Here is a 21,895-nt window from a genome sequence, read left to right on the forward strand (position 1 = left end):
TCAAAGAAAGCAAGTACTCACTCTTATTTAAATCTGGTCTAGAATTCTTCCAGGTTGCATTCCACCAATTTTGTACCCAATTAATGGCTAGAAAGCAGAGGCTAATACTGTATGTGGCTTTTTCAGATTGGCTTCTTTCACCTAGCAATATGCATTTAAAATCCTTCCATGTGTTTTCATGTCTTGATAGTGAGCTGAGTGATAATTCCATTCTCTAGATGTACCACTGTTTATCCATTCACCTGCTAGAGGACATCTTTCTTGCTTCCAGGTTTAGGCCATTATGAATAAAGTTGCTATAAACATAAAAAAAAAGGAAGTAGAAGCTATCCAGTCAAAAATATGACCATTCCTAGACAGAAATTAAAGACTCTTCAAAGTAAAGTAAAGACAATGGAAGTATTGGTATTCTAAACCCTTCTGACTTCCTATTTGTAATTTTCAACTGTCCAATTAAAAACAACAAACTGATATGTAAAATTAAAAGTGAAACTAAATTTGAGGTGCCACTGCAGACCTCTATAGTCATCATTGTTTAGATGAGGGCAGAACAAAAATGGAAAAGTGTATGTTGTTAAGGGCAAAAAAATAATTTTCACCCTTAAAAATTACTTTGGAAAATAAAAAGATGTATATTTTCAACTTGTTTGTGTCTAATTTGACACAATAAAAAAAAACCCTGAGGAATTTGAAGACAAAAACCCTCACCTTTACAAAACATTCTCTTCAAGAAACACCATGGGGCTTCCCTGGTGGCGCAGTGGTTGAGAGTCTGCCTGCCGATGCAGGGGACACGGGTTCGTGCCCCGGTCTGGGAAGATCCCACATGCCGCGGAGCACCTGGACCCGTGAGCCATGGCCGTTGAGCCTGCGCGTCCGGAGCCTGTGCTCCGCAACGGGAGAGGCCACAACAGTGAGAGGCCCACATACCGCAAAAAAAAAAAAAAAAAAAAAGAAACACCATGATTTTATCTTATATTTTACTAGCAATCTAAATAAATGGGCATTTTTTTTACCCTTCTAGATATCAAGATTTATTATAAAACTATAATAGTAAGAGTATATAAGTGGCATAGAAATAGAAAAAATGATTAATGAAACAGAAAAAAAGAATCCAGAAATAATCCATCATAAATGGTACAAACAAAAATAAGTTAGCCATATGAAAAGATAAAGACAATTTTGTAATAAAATTAGATTCCTACCTCTTAATACATACATGCACATGCTTCCACGAGGATTGAAGACAATATAGGAGACAAACTTAACCATTTGTGTTACAGAAGTATTTATTTTAAAAGACACACAGACATATATGCAAACTGCATGATTAAATGTTACTTTTGACTATACCATAAATTTCTAGATTATTGAGATGCAGCATAACAATAAAGAAGACAAGACTCATTTTGAGAGAGGGTATTTGTAACATATATAAGTGACTAAGAGATAAGAAAATTTCAAACAAGCCATAGAACATTGGTAAAATGGTACCTTTCAAAACATGAATATCAAAAAAAAAACCCAATGGAAATGATGAACAACCTCGCTAACAATAAGGGGTTGATAATTCAAACCACAATAAGGCACCATATTTAGCCTGTCAGTTATCAATATTACAATTTGTAAGATGTGGACCATCTGAATTCTAAAATACTATTGGTATGAGTATAAATTGGTAAAAGCATATTGGAGAGAAATTTGAGATTCTTAGTAATTTTTATTAAGGTATAATTGTCGTAAGAGTAGGTACACTATAAGGGTTTAGCTTGATTAATTTTGACAATTTATACATACACCTGGGTTACCAAGACCTAGATCAAGATATAAAACTTTTGCATTGTGCCTGGAAAGTTTTCTTGTCCCTTTTCCTCAGGCTACTACTATGCTGATTTTGAAAACAGCTTTATTGAGATATAATTCACATACCATACAATTCACCCATTTAAACTGCATAATTCAATGGGTTTTAGTATGAATACAGATCATTTGTAACCATTACCATAGTCAATTTTAGAAATTTTCATCACCTCAAAAGAAACCCCATACCCTTTAGCTGTGCCCTCTCCATTTGTCTATTGTATTTACCCATATTTTTACTCCACCATATTCTTTCTTCCTTCCTGATGTTCTAAGATTTCCTCTTTTATCATTTCCTTTCTCTTTAGAAAATTTCTAAATTCATTCTTTTAGGAGAAGGCAGCTGGTGGCAGTCTCTGGGTTTTTTCTTTTTTTTCATCTGAGAATGTCTTCATTTCCCTTTCATCTCTGAAAGATATTTTGGTGGATATAGAATTCTGGGTTGACAGTTCTTTTCAGTTGAAAAATGCTGTGCCACTTCTTTCTGGTCTCTATGATTTCTAACAGATAATCCACTGTCATTTGAATTGTCTTTCTCTCTACAGATAAGGAATTTGTTTCTTGCTGCTTTCAAGCTTTCCTGTCATTAGTTTTCAGAAGTTTTACTGTTATATGTTTTGGAACTAATTTCTTTGGATTTATACTATCTGGAAAATTCTCCGCTTCTTGTTTCTGTAGGCTTATGTCTTTTGCCAAATTTGAGAAATTTTCAGCTCTGATTTATTTGAATACTTTTGCAGGTCTGCTCTCTTTTCTCCTATCCTTCCAGGACTCTGATGACACAAATCATAGGTCTTTTTTTGATATAGCCCTACAGGCCCCTGAGGCTCTCTTCGTTTCTTTTTTCCAGTCTTTTGTCTCTCAGTTTTTCAGATTGAGTAATCCTTAGAGTTCTATCTTCCATTCACTGATTCTTTCCTTTATCCCCTCCATTCTGCTATTGAACCATCCCATGAAATTTTTTATTTCAGTTACTGTGTTTTTTCCATTTGGTTCTTTGTATCCTTTTTTCCTTTGCTGAGACTTTTTATAATTTTCATTTGTTTCAGGCAATTCATAATTACTCATTGAAGCATTTTTATGATGATCAGCTTTAAAATGCTTGTCAGATAATGCTAACTTCTGCATTTTCTTGGTGTTGGCATATGTTGATTGTTATTTCTTACTCAGTTTGAGGTCTTCCTGGTTCTTGCTTTGATGAGAGATTTTCTATTGAGATCTGGACATGTTGGGTATTATGTTTTAAGACTCTGGGTCATTGTTGCTTCCAGGTAGTACTGGAAGTTCAGAGTCTCCATGGACACTCGTGGAGGGAAGAAGGGCTTCTTGTTACTGATAGTCAAAAGTGGGAGTTCTGGCTGCCCACTAGGCTTCTGTTGATAAGCCCGTGGCTGGGAAGGGCAGGAGCACCTCTTTACTGCTCCCGTGTAGATGTGGCCTTGCTATGCTGAGCGGTGGTAAAAGCCCTGACTCTCCACTAGGCCTCCTCTGACATTCTCCCAGTGAGGAGGGGGAAGAATGCCTTGTTACCACTAGATGGGAGTAGAAGTCCAGCCTCCCCAGATGGGCTCCACTCACACCAGAGGATGTGGTTTGTTACTTTCCAGAGGGAATGAAAAGTCCTGGCTCCCCACTCAGCCTTCTCTGACACCGCCCCAGCAGGAGGACCAGGGCACCTTGTTATAGCCCAGCAATGGTAAAAGTGTAGGCTTTGCTAGTGTGGGTGGTGGTGGGGCCGTGGTTTTTTCTGTGGTGTTTGACTTGAGTAGTTACTACCTAAAAGTTTTCAGTCTTGCATAGTCTGCCTTTTCCCTGGTCCTTTGGCTAGATAACAGGCTTTTCTTGGAGTTTTTTGTTTTGTTTTGTTTTGTTTTGTTTTTGTCTGCACCTATTAGCATTTCCAGCTTGCTGTCTTCCCCATATCCAGTCTAGGATATATGACGCAAAATGAAAACCCAGGGAACTCATTACCAAGTCGTTCCTAGGATCCTAAGGTCTCCAGCCAGTCTGCCTTCTTCTCTCCACCTTTCAGAAGCTTCTTATGCTAATATTATATACAGTGTCCAGGGATTTTAGTTGTACTTAGCATGAGTAATAGGTATATGAAATGCATCTACTTTATTGTGACAGAAGCAGAAGTGTACATAGGTATTTTTAGTGGTAAAGGGTGATGTAAATGTCTACTAATGATAGATTTAGATGGAATGTCACTGAGCTTGAGACTTCAGTTTTTAATGTTTTCATCAGTATATTTCTTATCGTGAAATTTAATAAACTCTTTTTTAAGCTTTCATAATAGGGTTACTAAAGATCCTTTTAGGCTTTTTAATTTTAGTTTTATTAACTCTAATGCATTAAAAATGTAGTCCTCAATTCTATCACAATGTTATGGTTGAAAAAATGAAAATCTAAGAAATTAGAGATTATCTGTAATAAACTATAACACTGAAGGACAAACACCACAGCCACAGCATTGTCTTGAGAACACTGCGTTTTTTTCCCAACAATTTCATTTATTGCTTGATGAGAATTTATCATTGACACAGGTAACTTCTTTCTCAAAACAACTAGTTTTTTAAGAGTATAAATTTAAATACCAGAAGATCTTTATTACTTATTTCTTTTTTGAGTCTTTTTTTTTTTTTTTCTATTCCTTCTGGATGTTTTTAGCCATGGTCTTGGTACAGTTCATGGTCATCTTTTGCCTGGATTATAGCATTCTTTTGTTCTAATGTTTAATTCTTTCAATATTTTGTGCTTTGCATGTTTAATCTTGATATTAATGTTACTTTTTACATTTTTGATTAAGAAAAACTGAAAATGGTTTTTGAATTTTACATTTTTTTTTTTTAGTCAAATGAATGTTTTTGGTAATTTTAGGCCATGTCTGAATGAAAGAAGTATTTCCAAATAATTACCCCAAAATGCCTTTTTTCCCTGTCTATTGTCTGTCCTTATATATATTTTAGAAGAAAGGAACTAAAGAGAGGAAAATAAAGATAAGTTATGAGTCACTGACGAAGAAAAGTGGGGAAGCAAAATACAAGGCATACAAACAGAAAGCTTCAAATACAAAGCATTAAGCAACAATCATTTTTAAAAACATGTTATTTGTCAAATCCAGGAGTTTTCAGGGAAGGGAAACTAGAGCAGTTAAGAAGTTTTTAGCAAATGATGAGTGCTGCAAGTAACATTTTGTGATAAACAGGTATTTTGTAAAGCATTTTAAGATTTATTAACAGTTACTCTTGCCTAAATTTTGTTCAATTTGAGCTCCAAATTTAAAGGACAAGGAAAAATTTATAGTGCTTTTGGAGCTACTAGGGATCAGGAACAAAATACGTTTCACTTGTTACAATGCAACATGCAGGTTACACAATTAACTAATCCATTCATTTACTGAGGTCAGCCACAGAAATGATTACACAACTAGAAAGCCGGTCCTACACGAAAAACCCAAAGAAGCAAAGGTTAAAAGGTAAACTAAAGGCAGGGTAAGAATGATTCAGATAGCTAGATAACATGGTAAGAAATTATTGTCTTACAAAAGGTACAAGAAGAAATGTTCAGTATTATTAAATCTGTTGCTGTTTATTGAGTGCCTGGTATTTTTCAAGCACTTTGTGTAGGCTATCCCATTTAAATTCTCACAGTAGCATATTTTACAGAATTTCAGAAAATTTAAATAACTTGTACAAGGTTATATAGCTAGTGATAAGGAACAGAATAGAATATGAGTCCACGTCTTTTGGACTGTACTCCCAATCTTTTTAAAAAATGGTTTTCACTTCTGTGGAAATATATTCTCCTTGGAAAAGATTAAAATTTTAGAGGGAAGGCTAAAGTTCCTTTGACCACTGCCTCCCATTACATTGCTCTCTTATCACACTCACCTCTTCCTAATGGCAACCGCTGTTTGGTGTGTGCACTTGGGTAAGCATGAGTATGTATGTATATATGTATATATACACATGTGCATGTACACACACACATGAACACACATCTATGCATAGGGGAAGATTACATAAAGTACCATACATATAATTTTGCAACTACTTTACTTACTCAATAACCTATATCATAGTTTTTTTTCATATTAATACCTAATGTAGATTATTCTTTTTAACTGCTGCAAAATATCTCACAGTATGACTATACCTTAATTTATATAAACATGCCACAACTGATAGACATTAAGTTATTTCCAGCATTTCACTATTAAAAGTAGTGTTGTAGTGAACATAGTACACACACCCTTTGATCAAGAAGTAGAATTACTGGGTCATAAGATAAGTTCCATGATCTTACTAATATTTAATATGTTCTCTTAATAATTATCACCACAAATAATAATAATAATAACTTATGTTTGAAATCATTTTATACTGTTTTAGGGATTCCTACCCCTCATCATGAGGTTGATTGAGTAAATATTAAATTTGACCTTATTTGGAGCCCCAAACTTCTGTGTTATCTCCCTTCAAATCCTTGGCTTTAACTTGAACTGCAGTTGCATTGGGGGCAGGGGTAAAATTTCAAGGATCACAGTGGGGAAAAACAGCTACAATGCTGAAGAACTGACCTGAGATTTTAGCATCTGCCCACTGCTACTACTGCCACACTTTAGGAGTAAAGACCATACTCAGAACTAAGAACTAACACAAAACTAGACTAAAGACAAGGCCTAGATCTAAGAACAAAACTGAAATGGACACTCTCTAGCAAAACTATAAAATAAAGTCTCACAAGTTCAAGATGATCCACCAATAACTTAACTGTTAGAACAAAATTCAAAACTTTTCAGAAGAAAATAACATAATCCAGAGTTTATAATATATGTACACTGTTCAGTTAATAAAAAGCATTCTTACATATGTAAACAAATAGAGAAGTATTACCAATAATTAAGAGAATAATTAATCAAGAAAAACAGTTGAATAATTAATCAAGTCACAGTTGACTCAGCAGTTGTTCGGCAAGGACGGAAAATTATGATTAAATATGTTAAATATTCTACAGCAGCGGTCCCCAAACTTTTTGGCACCAGGGACCAGTTTCGCGGCAGACAATTTTTCCACGGACAGGGATTGGGGGAGTAGGGCAATGGTTCAGGTGGTAGCGCGAGTGATGGGGAGAGATGGGGAGCTGCAGATGAAGCTTTGCTCACTCGCCTACCGCTCACCTCCTGCTGTGCGGCCTGGTTCCTAACAGGCCGCAGACCTGTCCATGGCCCCAGGGTTGGGGACCCCTGTTCTACATGAAAGATGGATACACAGTAATGGGTAAAGAGAAAGAATATTAATCATACAAAAGAACCAAATGGAAATCTTAGAACTGAAGAAAAAGTTGAAAAACTTTATTGGGTATAAGTAATTAATAGCAGGTTAGACACAACAGAAGCAAGATCTTTCTTAAACTTGAAGACAGATCAGTAGAAGTCATCAAAGCAAGCATACAGAGAAAAAGAAAAAAAACTGAAGAAAATGCATAGAGCCTCAGTGACTTGTGAGACCCTGTTAAGCAATGTGACATATGGGTAATTAGAGTTCCAGGAGGTGAGGAGAGAGAGAGAAAAGGGAACAGAAATATTAAGACATACTGGCCAACAATTTTCCAAACCTGACTAAAAAAATAACTCATAGATCCAAGAAATTAACCAAACCCAAAGCAGGATAAATACAGAGAAAACTGTATCTAAGGAAATTATAGTCAAGCTACTGAAAACCAAATACAAAGAAAAAAAATCTTAAAAGCAGCCAGAAAAAAAGTCACATTAAATATACAAGAACAGTGATGGTTGTTGATTTTTTAAATAGACTGTATTGTTTTAGAGCAGTTTTAGGTTCACAGCAAAATTGAGCAGAAGGTACGGTGTTCCCTCATACTCCCTTTCCCCTGGCAGCCTCCCAAGCTATCAACAGCTCCCACCAGGGTGATACTTTTGTTACAACTGATAAACCTATGTTGACACATCATTATCACCCAGAGTTCATAGTTTACATTAGGGTTTACTCATGGTATTGCACCTTCTATGAATTTTGACAGATGTATAATGACATGTATCCACCATTATAATATCATACAGAAGAGTTTCAGGGTGGTGGTGGTGGTGGGATGAATTGGGAGATTGGGATTGACATATATACACTAATATGTATAAAATAACTAATTAAAAAAAAAGAGTTTCACTGTCCTAAAAATCCTCTATGCTCTATGTATTCATCCCTCCCTCCCCCAACCTCTGTCAGCCACGCATCTTTTTACTGTCTCCATGGTTTTACCTTTTCCAGAATATCATATACTTAGAATCATACAGTTTGTGGCCTTTTCAGATTGGCTTTTTCCACTTAGTAATATGCATTTAAGGTTCCTTGTGACATTTCATGGCTTGATAGCTCATTTTTTGTTTTATTTATTTATCTTTTTAGTACTAAATAACATTCTGTTGTCTGGATGTACAACAGTTTATTCTTTCACCTACTGAGGGACATCTTGATTGCTTCCAAGTTTTGGCAATTATGAATAAAGCTGCTATAAACATCTGTATTTTTGTGTGGATATCGATTTTCAACTCCTTTGGGTAAATGCCAAAGGGTGTGATTGCTGGATCATGTGGTAGAGTATGTTTAGTTTTGTAAGAAACCACCAAACTGTCTTCCAAAGTGGCTCTACCATTTTGCATTCCCACCAGCAATGAATGAGAGAGTTCCTCTTGCTCCACATCCTCAGCAGCATTTGGTGTCATCAGTGTTGCAGATTTTGGTCATTCTAATAGGTGTGTAGTGGTATCTCGTTGTTTTAATTCTCATTTCCCTGATGACATTTCATGTGGAGCATGTTTTCATATGCTTATTTTCCATTTGTATATCTTCTCTGGTGTGATGTCTATTCAGGTTTCTGGCCTATTTTTTAATCTGGTTATTTGTTTTCTTATTGTTGCATTTTAAAAGTTTGTTGTATATTTTGAATAGCAGTTCTTTATCAGATGTGTCTTTTGCAAATATTTTCTCCCAGTCTGTGGCTTGTCTTATTTTCTTGACAGTGTCTTTTACAGAGCAGAAGGTATAATTTTTATGAGGTCCAGCTTATCAATCATTTCTTTCATGGATTGTGCCTTCAATGCTGTATGTAAAAAGACATCACCAAACCCAGGGTCATCTAGGCTTTCTCCTGTGTTATCTTCTAGGAGTTCTATAGTTTTGCATTCTATATTTAGGTCTGTGATCCACTCTGGTGTAGACAGAAAAGAAATAAATAAAAAAGGCAAAAGAGACTAATAGAACACAAATATTGAAATGGTAGACTTAAACCCAAACATATCAGTGGTTACATCAAATGTAAATGGACTAAACATTCCAATTAAAAGGTAAAAATGATCAGATTGGATTGAAAAAACAATTTGCAAACATAACTTTTTCACAAGAGATGCACTTTGAATATAAAGACACAGACAGGTTGAAAGATAGAAAAAGATAAACTATGAAGACATCAGTCCTAAGAAAGCTGGTCATGTCTGTATTAATATCAAGTAGATTTTAAAATATGGACTACCATCAAAGTTGAAGAGGGCCAGTCAATTCAGCAGAAACAAATAATAATACTAAATGTGTATTTACCTAATCATAAAGCTTCAAAATACATAAGCAAAAACTGACAAAATAAAAAAGAAAAAGACACAAATCTATAATCATATTGGAGAGATTAACAACTTTTTTGAATATTTGATAGAATAATATGCAAAATCAGTAAGCAAGCATATAGAAAATTTGAACAACTTATCTACCAACTAAACTTAATTACCATATATAAAATACTACACCTAATAACTGCTGATTATACTTTATTTTCAAATGCACATGGAACATTCACCAAGATAGACAATACACTGGATGATAAATTTCAAAGAATTTGATATTCTTTGATAACAGCAGAATTTAATTAGAAATCAGTAACAATAAGAAAGCTAGAAAATACATAAACATTTTGAAATTGAGTATCACAATGATAAATAATCCATGAGTCAAAGAAGAAATCACAAAAAAGAAGAAATCATGAGAATTATTAGAAAATATTTGAAATTGAATGATAATGAAAACACAGCATATAAAAAATCATAGGGTATAGCTAGAACAGTATTTAGAGGAAAATTTACAGCTTTTAATGTGCATATTAGAAGAGAAAAAAGGTTTAAAAGCAATTATCTAAGCTTCCATCTTAAGAGACTAGAAAATAAGAATAAATTCAGCAAATAGGAAGAAATGACATAATAAATAGTAGAAATCAGTGAAATAGAAAATGGAAAATCAGAGAAAATCAGCAAAGCCAAAAGTTGAAAAGACTAATAAAATTGATAAACCATAACAATACTGATCAAAAAAATGAGGATTGTGGGGACGCTACTTTAGGTCCTGTAGACTTAAAAGGATGATAAAGCCCTATTATAAACAACAATAAATTTAACAACTTAGATGAAATGGGCAAATTCCTTGAAAAGTGCACATACCATCAGTAACACAGGAAGAAATTACTTTTGTGTTTAGACCTATGATCCATTTAAAATTAGGCTATATAAATGGTGTGAAGTAGGAATCAATGAAATTGAACTCATAATTAACACCCTCCCCACAAGGAAAGCTTCAGACTGACATGGCTTCACTGGTAAATTCTATCACACATTTAAGGAAGAAATAATACCCAGCCTATACAAATTTTTTCAGAAAATGGAGGGTGGAACTCTTCCCAGCTTATTTTAGGAGGCCAGCATTACCCTGACACAAAGAATGAACAGGAACATTACCAGAAAAGTAATTACAGACCCATGTTCCTCATGAACGTAGATGCAAAATATTTTCAAATTGACATCCGCTGGTATGTATAAAAAGGTTAGTAACTCATGACCAAGCAAAGTTTATCTCAGGAATGCAGAGTTGGTTTAACTTCAAAACACAAACAATGTAAAGAAGTGAAGGAGCTAGTCATGTAGATCTGAGGAATAGCTTTCCAGGCAAAGGAAAAAAAAGTGCAAAAATCTTAAGATGAGAATGTACTTGGACTCAGATTCTAGAAGTGAAGTGTGTCTAGAGTGAAGGGAATGAAGAGGCCACTCTTTTTGCCACTGTGTTTTCTGAGCACCACCCCTGCTTCATTATTATTCTTATTTCTGCCTTGAGTGTAACAATGACTAAATAAGAATAGTAACCCCTCCATTTCTTAGAGACAAAAAAAGCTGTATTCTCTCCAGAACCACTACATCCTTAGCTGTGTAATGGTATTCAAGTTTGAATATCAACACATACCAAAGGCAGAATTACACCAATAGAGGCTGAACAATTGGCTGGCCTTCAAGAAGGCTCTCAATGTGACCTTCACCTTTATGAAGTCACTTCTTGGCCAAAACCTTTTAGCCTTGTGGGCTTAGAAAATTAACCTTTTAAGTATCCCAGGGTTGGGTAGACATGGAGAAGTGCTAGTAGAGTTCACAAGAACCTGATGTATAAAACACAAATGCCAGTTTATTAATTTACAATAATAAACAAAACTCTTAAGGAAATCAGAAAACCTATCAATCATCAGTGCTTCTTCTCCCTGTAAGGAAACTACACTGGAAGCCAAATTATCATAAAGCTGGTTACTGAGCATGGAAATCAAGTCAGTCATTTGAGTTGGAGTGTTCTTGACCTCTGGCTCTGGACACTCAAGGAGCCAATCTCCATAACAGCATTATTCTTATCAGATAGTCACTGGATGAGAACTACCAACACATGCCTCCTTCACTTGCCTATTTTTGTGCTACGTTCTTCACATAATCCCTTCTGATGATATATTCTTTCTTTAGTTTATATTAATACCTCCTGTGATATCTAGCTGAGGCTGGTGATCTAGAGTCCCACTAAGGGGACTTTGCATGTCTCTACTCTGATCCATGGTGTATTAGTTTCACAGCTTCACTGCTGAAGAATAATTTTAGAAGCAGGCTAATATGATTTATGGAGTAACCAAAATTTTGCTCTAGTTACTTGATTTCTATTAGTATATTCTATGAACATATATATAAGCATATTCAGTGACTATATTCTCCTTATGAATGTATGCTATTGGATATATCAGTGGATGTATTTATTACATATTAATAAATATATGCAGTGATATGTATTACATATATACATATAAGTTGATATATATCCCTTTGAATATACTTGATATATTAAAAATCTTTTGAATATAGTTTCATTAATATGATGTTTCTGTTTACTGATTTATTTATAATTCTTTTAAAGTCACTTTCTGTTTTGCCAATATATCAGAAGGCCTAGTTCACCAATTTGAATGAACTATCTGACTTTGAAGAATTAACAAAACTGAAAACTTAAAAGGATGTTTAAAGTTTATAGCAATTTATGTGAAGTGTTAGTTGACAAGTTTTCACTTTGTTTTTATACCAGTATTTTGGAATGCTTACAGTGTTTCTGTTCTAGTTCCCCTGATGCTCTGCAGAACTGTGTTTCCATATAATTGGTTTCTTTTGTAAACCTGTATGTTTTATTTTATGCATTTAAAAACATTCTAAGAAGAAGTCCATAGTCCTCATATACTATCAGAATGAGCCATGGCATAATAAAGGTGAAGAAGCTCCAAGTTAAGGGAGGAGCTGGGAAAGACAGAGGGGAAACTGTACTGAGAGTCCCAGTAAAAAGGAAAGCTGAGTTACAGAGACAAGGGGAGACAGGTCGGGGACAGAGTCTTAAGGCCCCAGAAACCCACAGTCTTGTCTCCCTACAGCCATCTTAAGCTATAAACTTACTTTGGCAAATTGGTTATTTTGACAAATTTGGTGAATTGGTGTTTTGACAAATTGATTCTTTGTATTGACCTAGAATCACCTTCCTGACTGACTAGAGCTCTCTCTTAAATAGACATGGGAATGAAGAAGTAACTTTCCCAGCCCCACTAATCAGTTCATTTTAAAGTGGGTGTTTTACTACAATACCACTGTCACACTCACTGGAAGTACCACTTCACACCCACTAAGATGGCTATGATTATGATCAAAAAGACAGGTAATATCAGATACTTTCAGTGTGTGAAGAATTGGAACCCTCCCACATGCTGGTGAGAATGTAAACTTGTGCAGCCAGAGTAGAAAACGGCATGGCAGTTCAGCGAAAAATTAAAAATAGAATTACTGAATGATCCAGCAATTCTACTTCTGGGTATATACCTAAAAGAATTGAAAACAGAGTCTCAAACATATATTTATATCCATATTCATAGCAGTGTTAGTCACAGTAGCCAAAAATAGGAACAACCCAAGTGTCCATCAATGGATGAATGGATAAGCAAACTGTGGTGTATACACACAATGAAATATTATTCAGCCTTAACCCATGCACTTTCCACTGTGCCTCACTGCCCTCCGCTGTAGCCGTCTGTCTCAGCATAAATACTGATCTACTTCATGGCAGGGAAATGGCCTACATGATCTCCTGGATCTTTTAGATCAATGGGTCTATGTTTCAGTGAACCACTAGATACAGGAAATGAAACCATTTCTCTTAACCAGAACCTGCTTTGATAAGTAGAAGGCCCTCCATCACAGATGCTTCCCTTGTGTTCAAATCCCAAACACCATCACTTGCTAGCTGTGAAACCTTGAGTGCATTACTTAAACTCTTTGATCTTCAGTTTATACAAAAGTGGGGATAATAATATTTACATCATAAGGTGTTACGAGAATTTAATTACATGTAAAAAGCTCTCAGTATCTAGCATGTAATGTGTTGAATACTTATAATTACTGTTTATTTTTATTATCATTATTATTTACAGTGAGTAATTTTTAATCAAGTGCTTTCCTCTTTAGAGTAGTCAAAATATCCTTTATGGCTGTTTACTATTTTTCCTTCTCAAGGCCCATTGACATGTGCTCTTCTTTTAATAGGTACAACATAAGAGATACAGTGCAATTCTTAAGCGTTTGCACTGTCAGGTGAACAAGCTTCAGTCAGATAGAAGACAATGGCAATGGAACATTCAACAGCTGCAAAAAACTGCAGCTGAACTGAGAAAATGCATTGGAACAAAAGATTAACATGGCCATAGGGTAATGTAGTATAGGGTAATGCTGAGCACAGACTCTGCCACAAAAATTATGGGATAGAAAGGTGAGAAAATCCATTGGATCTTAACAACTGACATCCACTATCAGAGGGCTCTCTTAATGACAGATATGTTTTCTTTTCTTTGAATCAGTCATCTGTTTGCTGAAATGCCTTCCAACCCGATAATTGATAGCAATAGAGAGACAATAGGAAGGCTCACAGAAGAATAGTGAAAGACTCTGTATGAATATTTTGAGTGCATAAGATATATTGTACTCATGAATGCCTGTTTATAAACGTGTTGCCTTCACTAGCACATGAAGCAAAAATTTAGAAGAAAAGAAGCATTTGAATTTACAATGATTTAAATTGTTAAGATATTTTAAATGGTTGTCTGTTTCAAACTACCTGCTTTTTTACCCCTGGCTTCAAAGCAGTCAGTCCATAAATGTTGACATTTATAATAAGGTTGTTATGTGTTCAAGGCTTCAGATATTTACTTAGTTTTTCTCTTTTATCCAGAAGGTAACAATCATTTTTCTTTGCTGTTGGATAACATATTTTTAGAGTGTTGCAATGTATACAAATTTTTGTTCACTTTTCTGTATGTTCTTTCTTACTATTCTATAGCTAAGTTGAATTTATAGCATCATGTAAGGCAAACATACCAGCTCTTAATGTTAACCAATGTAGACTAACATATTTTTTTCTCATTGAAAGTCATATACTATGTCCACAGCAACAAACTTGTGCCTTTTAGAATAAAAGCGCTCCTTCTTGTGGCTCCATTGCATCAAATTTTTAGAAGCAGAAACAGAACATTAATTATTGAAGATATGTTTTTTAAATATTCACTTTTAGGATTTAACGAGTTCAAAGCAATAACATCAAAAAGGTATCTTAGGTGCATTTTCTCCTCACCTTTCTATGTGCATAAGATTCAGTAAGAGTATAGCTGACATAAAACCTGATAATCTTGTTTGCCTAATATTAGTAGTCCTATTAGGAATTTGCATGGCTTATTATGGCTAACACTTCAAGTGGCTTATGCTGTAACACAGTCAGCGTTGGCCCATGACTCAGAACTAGGTTATTTTCTTTCTTTCTGCTTTTTTTTAGGATTAGGGTTAGGGTTAGAGTTAGTAGATCACAGACATAAATGCAAAATGCAAAATTATAAAACTGCTAGAAGATAACATAGGAGAAAGCCTAGCTAACCATCAGTATGGTGATGTCTTTTTTAGATACAACACCAAAGGCACAACCCATGAAAGAAATAATTGATAAGCTAGACTTCATTAAAATGTAAAATGTCTGCTCTGTAATAGACACTGTCAAGAGAATGATAAGACAAGCTATAGCCTGAAAGAAATACTTGCAAAAGGCAAACCTGATAAAGAACTGTTATTCAAAATATAAAATAAACTCTTAAAACTCAACAATAAGAAAAGAAATAACCAGATTAAAAAATGGGCCAAAGACCTAACAGACACCTCACCAAAGAAGATACACAGATGGCAAATAAGCATATGAAAATATGCTCCACATGATATGTCATCAGGGTAATGAGAATTAAAACAATGAGATACCACTACACACCTATTAGAATGGCCAAAATCTGTAACACTGACAACACCAAATGCTGATGAGAATGTGGAGCAACAGAAACCCTCCCATTCATTGCTGCTGGGAGTGCAAAATGGTACAACCATTTTACAAGATAGTTTGGTAGTTTCTTACAGAACTAAATGTACCCTTAACATATGGTCCTGCAGTCACACTCCTTGGTATTTATCCAAAGGAGTAGAAAACTGATGTCCACACAAAAACACAGATGATGATAGCAGCTTTTTTCCTAATTGTCAAAACTCAGAAGCAACTAAGATGACCTTTGGTAGGTGAATGGATAAATAAATTGTGGTATATCCAGACAATGGAATATTATTTAGTGCTAAAAAAGAAATGTTATCAAGCCATGAAATGATATGAGGAAACTTCAATGTATATTACTAAGTGAGAGAAGCCAATCTGAAAAAGTTACATAAGTCCAACTATATGACATTCTGGAAAAAGAAAAACTATGGAAGCAGTAAAAATATCATTGGTTGCCAGGCTGAGGGTGGGAGGTTGGAGGAGAGATGAATAGGTGGAGCATAGGGGATTTTTTTAGGGCAGTGAAAATATTTTGTATGATGCTGTAATGATGGATATATGTCATTATACATTTGTCCAAATGCATAGAATGTACAATACCAAGGGTGAATCCTAAGGTAAACTGTGGACTTTGGGTGATTATGATGTGTCAGTGTAGGTTCATCCTTGGTTTAAAAAGATGTACCATTCTGGTGAGTAACGTTAATAAATGGGAAGGCTGTGCATGTGTGGGACCAGGGAATATATGGGAAACCTCTGTGACTTTCTCTCAATTTTGTTATAAACCCAGAACTGCTTTAAAAATTTGTTATTTTTTTAACATCTTTATTGGAGTATAATTGCTTTACAATGTCGTGTTAGTTTCTGCTGTATAACAAAGTGAATCAGCTATACGTATACATATATCCCCATATCCCCTCCCTCTTGCGTCTCCCTCCCACCCTCCCTATCCCACCCCTCTACGTGGTCACAAAGCACCTGATCTCCCTGTGTTATGCGGCTGCTTCCCTCTAGCTATCTATTTTACGTTTGGTAGTGTATATATGTCAATGCTACTCTCTCACTTCGTCCCAGCTTACCCTTCCCCCTCCCTGTGTCCTCAAGTCCATTCTCTACAACTGATCTTTATTCCTGTCCTGCCCCTAGGTTCATCAGAACAATTTTTTTTTTTTAGATTCCATATATATGTGTTAGCATATGGTATTTGTTTTTCTCTTTCTGACTTGCTTCACTCTGTATGACATCAGTACATGAAAGTCAGTATTAGTAAAACATTTTGGCTAAGGAAAGTGAAATTGTGCTTATAAAAATTGCTTTGGAACCTTGTAAAGTTCACATAGGTGATTACAATTAATACTCGAAGTTCCTGTATCATCTTGCATTGAACATGGAATCCCTTGTTCATCCATACAAATCATTAAGGCCTATATCAATAATGTGGAAATTTAGGACTATTTTTTGGTGGGGAGAGTCAGTAGACTAAGAAGAACTTACGGTTTTTCAACTAAAAACTATTTGATTTACTAGTTGCTCATATTTTCAATATTATATTTTATATTTCATTAACTAAGCTAATGATTAGTAAAGCTAATGATCAGTAGCTAAAAGTTGTGTGCCTGTCACAAATAACCTATGCTATATTTGTTTACTTGAATTTATAATGTATTTCTAAGGGAATGGTTTTTGTTCTTTTACTTTCCTGATAAATTTGGCAGTATAAGTAATGGGCCTTCTATATCACATTAGCTACCATATAGCACTTTCTCCTGAATGTTACTGAACTATGACCGAAACCAGGAAAAATAAATTGAAACAGATACTAATAACAGAATAGATTTATTCAATACATATCTAAGAATGGGATGCTCCAAATTGCTTTTTCTCTTCTGTAATGTTCTATTTCAGTGATGGCTATGAGGTCTACATTTTTAGAAAAATTAAAATAGCACATGATTTAGTAATGACAGAGTTGCTGTTTACATAACCCAGTAAAGACAGACATGAAATAATGAAACTTCAATCTTTTAATTAATGAGATGATGTATTCCAAAAGCAAAACCAGAGTTCATGTGATAAATAGTTTTAAAAGGCTTCTTACTCAAAAAGCTCTCTGGCATAACAATCATGTCAGAATTAGAATAAAACACTTAAGTTACAGATATTTGCCAGTGTTGCTCAGTCACATAGCACAAGGTAATTTAGAGGCAATGGTAATACACTGCCAGTCTAAATAGACCTTCAAATTTCTTTTTTGTCCAAAACGTTTAAGTCAAGACATATCATCCACCTTATCTATTATGTATTACTTATTACTCCCCATGACATTATTTTACATAGAATAGAAATTTGTAATCCCCGTGCTTGTGTTGGAGAAGCTTCCTCAAGGTGCTTTCAAGACTATTTCTCCTTGATTCCTTAGTGCTTCTTTATGTATGTGATATGGGAAAAATATAACAATCCTGCAAAAATGAGTTGTTTTGTCTTCAGTGACTAGTGTTAACTAATTCATGCCCAGTTAGCCAGCCAGATGTCAGCACATATACTTGGCTGAAAATATTACACAGTTTTCTCCTCATCCACCTTTTCCACAGAGACTGTGTACAGCCATTGTCAAGTGTCTGTCATTCCTTAGAGGGAGACTGTTTTGAGGACACCTCCATCCCTTGGATGTAATATTGACTTGGCTGGGAAGTTAGATAATGTTGATATTATTTTAATTTGTGGTTCATACAAATTTGTACAAAGCACTCAATTCTCAGAAGAGTCCATTCTTTTTCTAATCTTTCACTAATTTAGATTATTCATCTTCTAAGCCTTTCAATCTCAATTAATCTGTCAATGTAATTTACTCAGGCACAGTTTCCTAATAATTAGTCTAATTCTCTCATTTTTCTTCCATTTCTTTCCAGCAAAAAATACCACTTCCTCTTCAGAGCTTTCCTTTTCTCAGTCTCTGCAGAGCCCCAGTTGTATCATCTTCAGACTCCAATTCTCATTTTTGGTGTAACTCCAAAGTTTAATTCACTTGCCTAAATTTAGATCCCGAACATTGAAAACAACCTCTTCATTTATAACTGTCTTATGCAAGAGACTCCATCTTTATTTTGAACTGCATCCCAGAGATAAACTTTCTCAGAAACACTGACACAGTCAGTGCTCTGCCCAGACCCTCTCAGATCTCTTTTTTATCCTTTTTGAGCACCCCTCTCCCAAGTGAGCTATGCTTTTACCTCCACTGGCTCTCACCAACACTGTCTGTGGGAGTCCTGCTACCCTCAGAAGGACTTTACCTGCTATTACAGCCTTGCTTGGCTTTTTTTTCTTTCCAGTCTTGCTTCCCTCACCAATTTCTCCTGGGAGGACTTCACTAATAAATCACTTGCTCGGAGTCTGCTTCTGGGAATCCCAAACCAAGTCACCTTGCAAAAATAATTACACATTGAAATCTCTATTTTCAAGATATGACTTACTCTACTCTGGTTCCTCATTCCAGATCAATTCTGCTTCCAAGCAGCAGCAGCAACAGGAAAAAAAAAAAAAAAAAAAAAAAAAAAGCAAGGAACTTAGCACCTTTGAAATCTAATTACTATCCCACTTAGTATAATTTTGATATTTTCATTTGCTTTAAGTTAAAAAGGCAAGCCAAAAGACACAAACTTTATTCCATTTATTTAGTACAACAATAAAAGTACACTATGGGCTTTCAAGTATAATAAATCAATCACTATTTTGTATTAATCTTTTTTGGATATTAGTATTCTTAGGAACTACCATGTTGCTACATACTATAAATTTGTTAAATAAATCTTGATTTTGAATTTAACAATTTTTTAATTTAAAATTTTTTCAACTGTGCTGAGGTCATGTGATTTTTAGACAGGCTTATTAAAAGACTCATGCAACCAGACAAAAAGGGTGATATTTAAGGAAAACATTTTGGTTGCTCTCATTCCAACTAAATGGCAAAGACAGGGATGGGAAAAAATCATGTGTGCACATCCTCAGATCCTATGGCCTCATAAAATCATCCTGCTTCTTTCAAACCATCCTTTCCCATCTTTTCCATTTTTTTTAAATTAGCAATTCTCCCTTTTAATCATTCATTATTCCACCTACAACTCAAAACCCTAGAGTAACAGTCTGTTGCAGATCAAGAGTAATTAACTCAGAATATTACAAAGAAATGTGGATCTAGAAGACAGAACATTGTAAAAAATCAAAATCATAGCATCTGTCATCATGGTTTCAGAAAATCTACAGTCACTTTAAAAGTATTGCTAAGGGTATTTTATAATATCTTTGTGATTTTTTACACTAACAGCATCAAAAAATATAAAATTGGTAACAGTTATAAAAAATTATTAGTGTTGTGAAAATGGTTTTAACCTAGGCTAAAGTTATTAAGACTTCTTGCTCTTGGCCTCCAAACACTTGTAAACATTAGTTGCTAGTCCTCAAAACTTCAAGCTGATATATAAATAAGTTAAAATTCTGCAAAATGTCCTACACTTATGGAAGTAGGGCCCAGCAATAGGAACAAAATTTGAATATCCGCTTTCATTTTGTAACATAATCTAAAAAGGAAGCTGACTGGTATGCGTTAAAGCCCAACACAGTGAGCTGATGATGGCAAAGAAACAAATTTCACGTTATACCTTCTTTGTTAGGTAATTGCAAAAATAAACATGTCATGGTTCTTTCCATTCAGGAGATTAATTTAGTTGGCAAGAGAGACACGTATATAATAGGTTCAAATACAACATAAAACATCCTGTAATAGAAGCATAAGCCAAACCCTGTGGAAACACAAAGTAAGGTGCAATTAATTCCAGACGAGGGTGGAAGAGTTTAAAAGAAGAGGCGACATTTGAGGTGGGCTGCAAAGCAATTATTTTCTCATGATTGTTTTCACTCATCAGACTCTGAAAGTTTCTATTATATTCCCTTTTGCATTGCCATCAGCAAGCAGATACCTGGCATACTTAATAGGTGCTCTGGTGTATGTTGATTGAATTAGTGAATAAGATAACCATTGCTCTTCTTGTCAATATCTCCCAACATCCCTGTCGTCAGTCTCTCCTACCTCTAATTTTATTATTAATACTATTTCTTGAGTTATCTTCTTTGAGTAAAAACTGAGCATGAAATGCCTTTTCTGGGAAAAAAAAGAAAAAAGAAAAACTTTCCAAAGACACAAAATCCATTTCAGGACTAAACAGTAAACACTGCCTTTTTTTCCATTTTTTTCCTGTTCGATTTAACAATAAACCCTTTCCACCAGCCAAAACAAAATTCTAGTTCTTCTGTAGGCATGTGTTTTCACAAATTTGCTTCAAGTTCTCTCTCCTACATTCAGGAGTCAACTCTAACAGAGCCTCAGAACCAAGTTCAACAGTTACAACTACTATAAAGCTGAACTACATTTAAAATGCCTCAGTTTCTCTGCAATGCTGTAGCTTAGAAGTACTAAGAAATCTATACCAGGATTTCTGAATCAAAATAAATATTGGCTTACAATTTAGAGAACTTATGTAGAGTTCCTTGTTTAAAATAGGTTAAAATAACTTTAAGCTTTTATATATTGGGATTAATTATGGATAGTCTGGCATGGGATCATTTGATTGACATAGGATGATACCAAATAACAGACAATTCATTTATTATTTATAGAAGAACATGAAAATTACTTCCAAAATTTACTTTTATGATTTTAAACCAAAATATGTGAATATTTATAAAGACCAAAACTTTTCTTTAAATGTTTTTTAGAAAATGAAATGAAACTTTTATGTAACTATAATGAAAGTAAACATGTTTAACAAGCCAAAAGAAATATGCTCTTGTGTTCTTCAATTATAAACAGTTTGAACCATGCTTTTAAAAGAGTTTTATATATTGAAAAATTATGTAAAATATTCCATCTTTTAAAGAAGAAAGCTGTGAAAGCTTCATGAAAATACAACTAAACAAGGAGAACTGTATGGAAATAGAAAGAAAATATTAAAAATGGAAACTATAACATTTCTCTGAATAGAATATTGTACATTAATCATAAATGTAATGCCTATTCAGGATAATTTGGGGCAATTTCACTTTGTTTTTATTGTTTCTATATGGTTTATGCATAATTGTGGAGTTTAACTATAATTCTAATATAATTTTTCCCAGTGACACACTTTATATCTTTCCTAATTACATCTGTAGCAAAATCATTTTTAGGAAACCAACTTCCTATGTCTATTATTATATTATTCTTTACACCACTAAAAATGCCCTCTCTTTTA

General features: G+C 34.5%; 1 protein-coding gene across 4 annotated transcripts in view; it reads left to right on the plus strand.

The window, feature by feature from the left end:
• Positions 1-21,895, plus strand: part of CCDC122 (coiled-coil domain containing 122) — a 38,062-nt gene that overhangs the window by 10,890 nt on the left and 5,277 nt on the right. For 2 of the 4 annotated variants that reach the window (XM_060080156.1, XM_060080159.1), the window contains one exon: positions 13,799-14,276. The exons of the other annotated variants lie outside the window; for them this stretch is intronic. In XM_060080156.1, the coding sequence (XP_059936139.1) occupies positions 13,799-13,948 (150 nt within the window). In that variant the 3' untranslated portion in view covers positions 13,949-14,276. Of the gene's footprint in view, positions 1-13,798; positions 14,277-21,895 lie in introns of those variants that run through there. 4 annotated transcript variants of the gene reach the window in all.

Source organism: Mesoplodon densirostris, chromosome 17 (assembly GCF_025265405.1).
Source record: "Mesoplodon densirostris isolate mMesDen1 chromosome 17, mMesDen1 primary haplotype, whole genome shotgun sequence".
Lineage (NCBI taxonomy): Eukaryota > Metazoa > Chordata > Mammalia > Artiodactyla > Ziphiidae > Mesoplodon > Mesoplodon densirostris.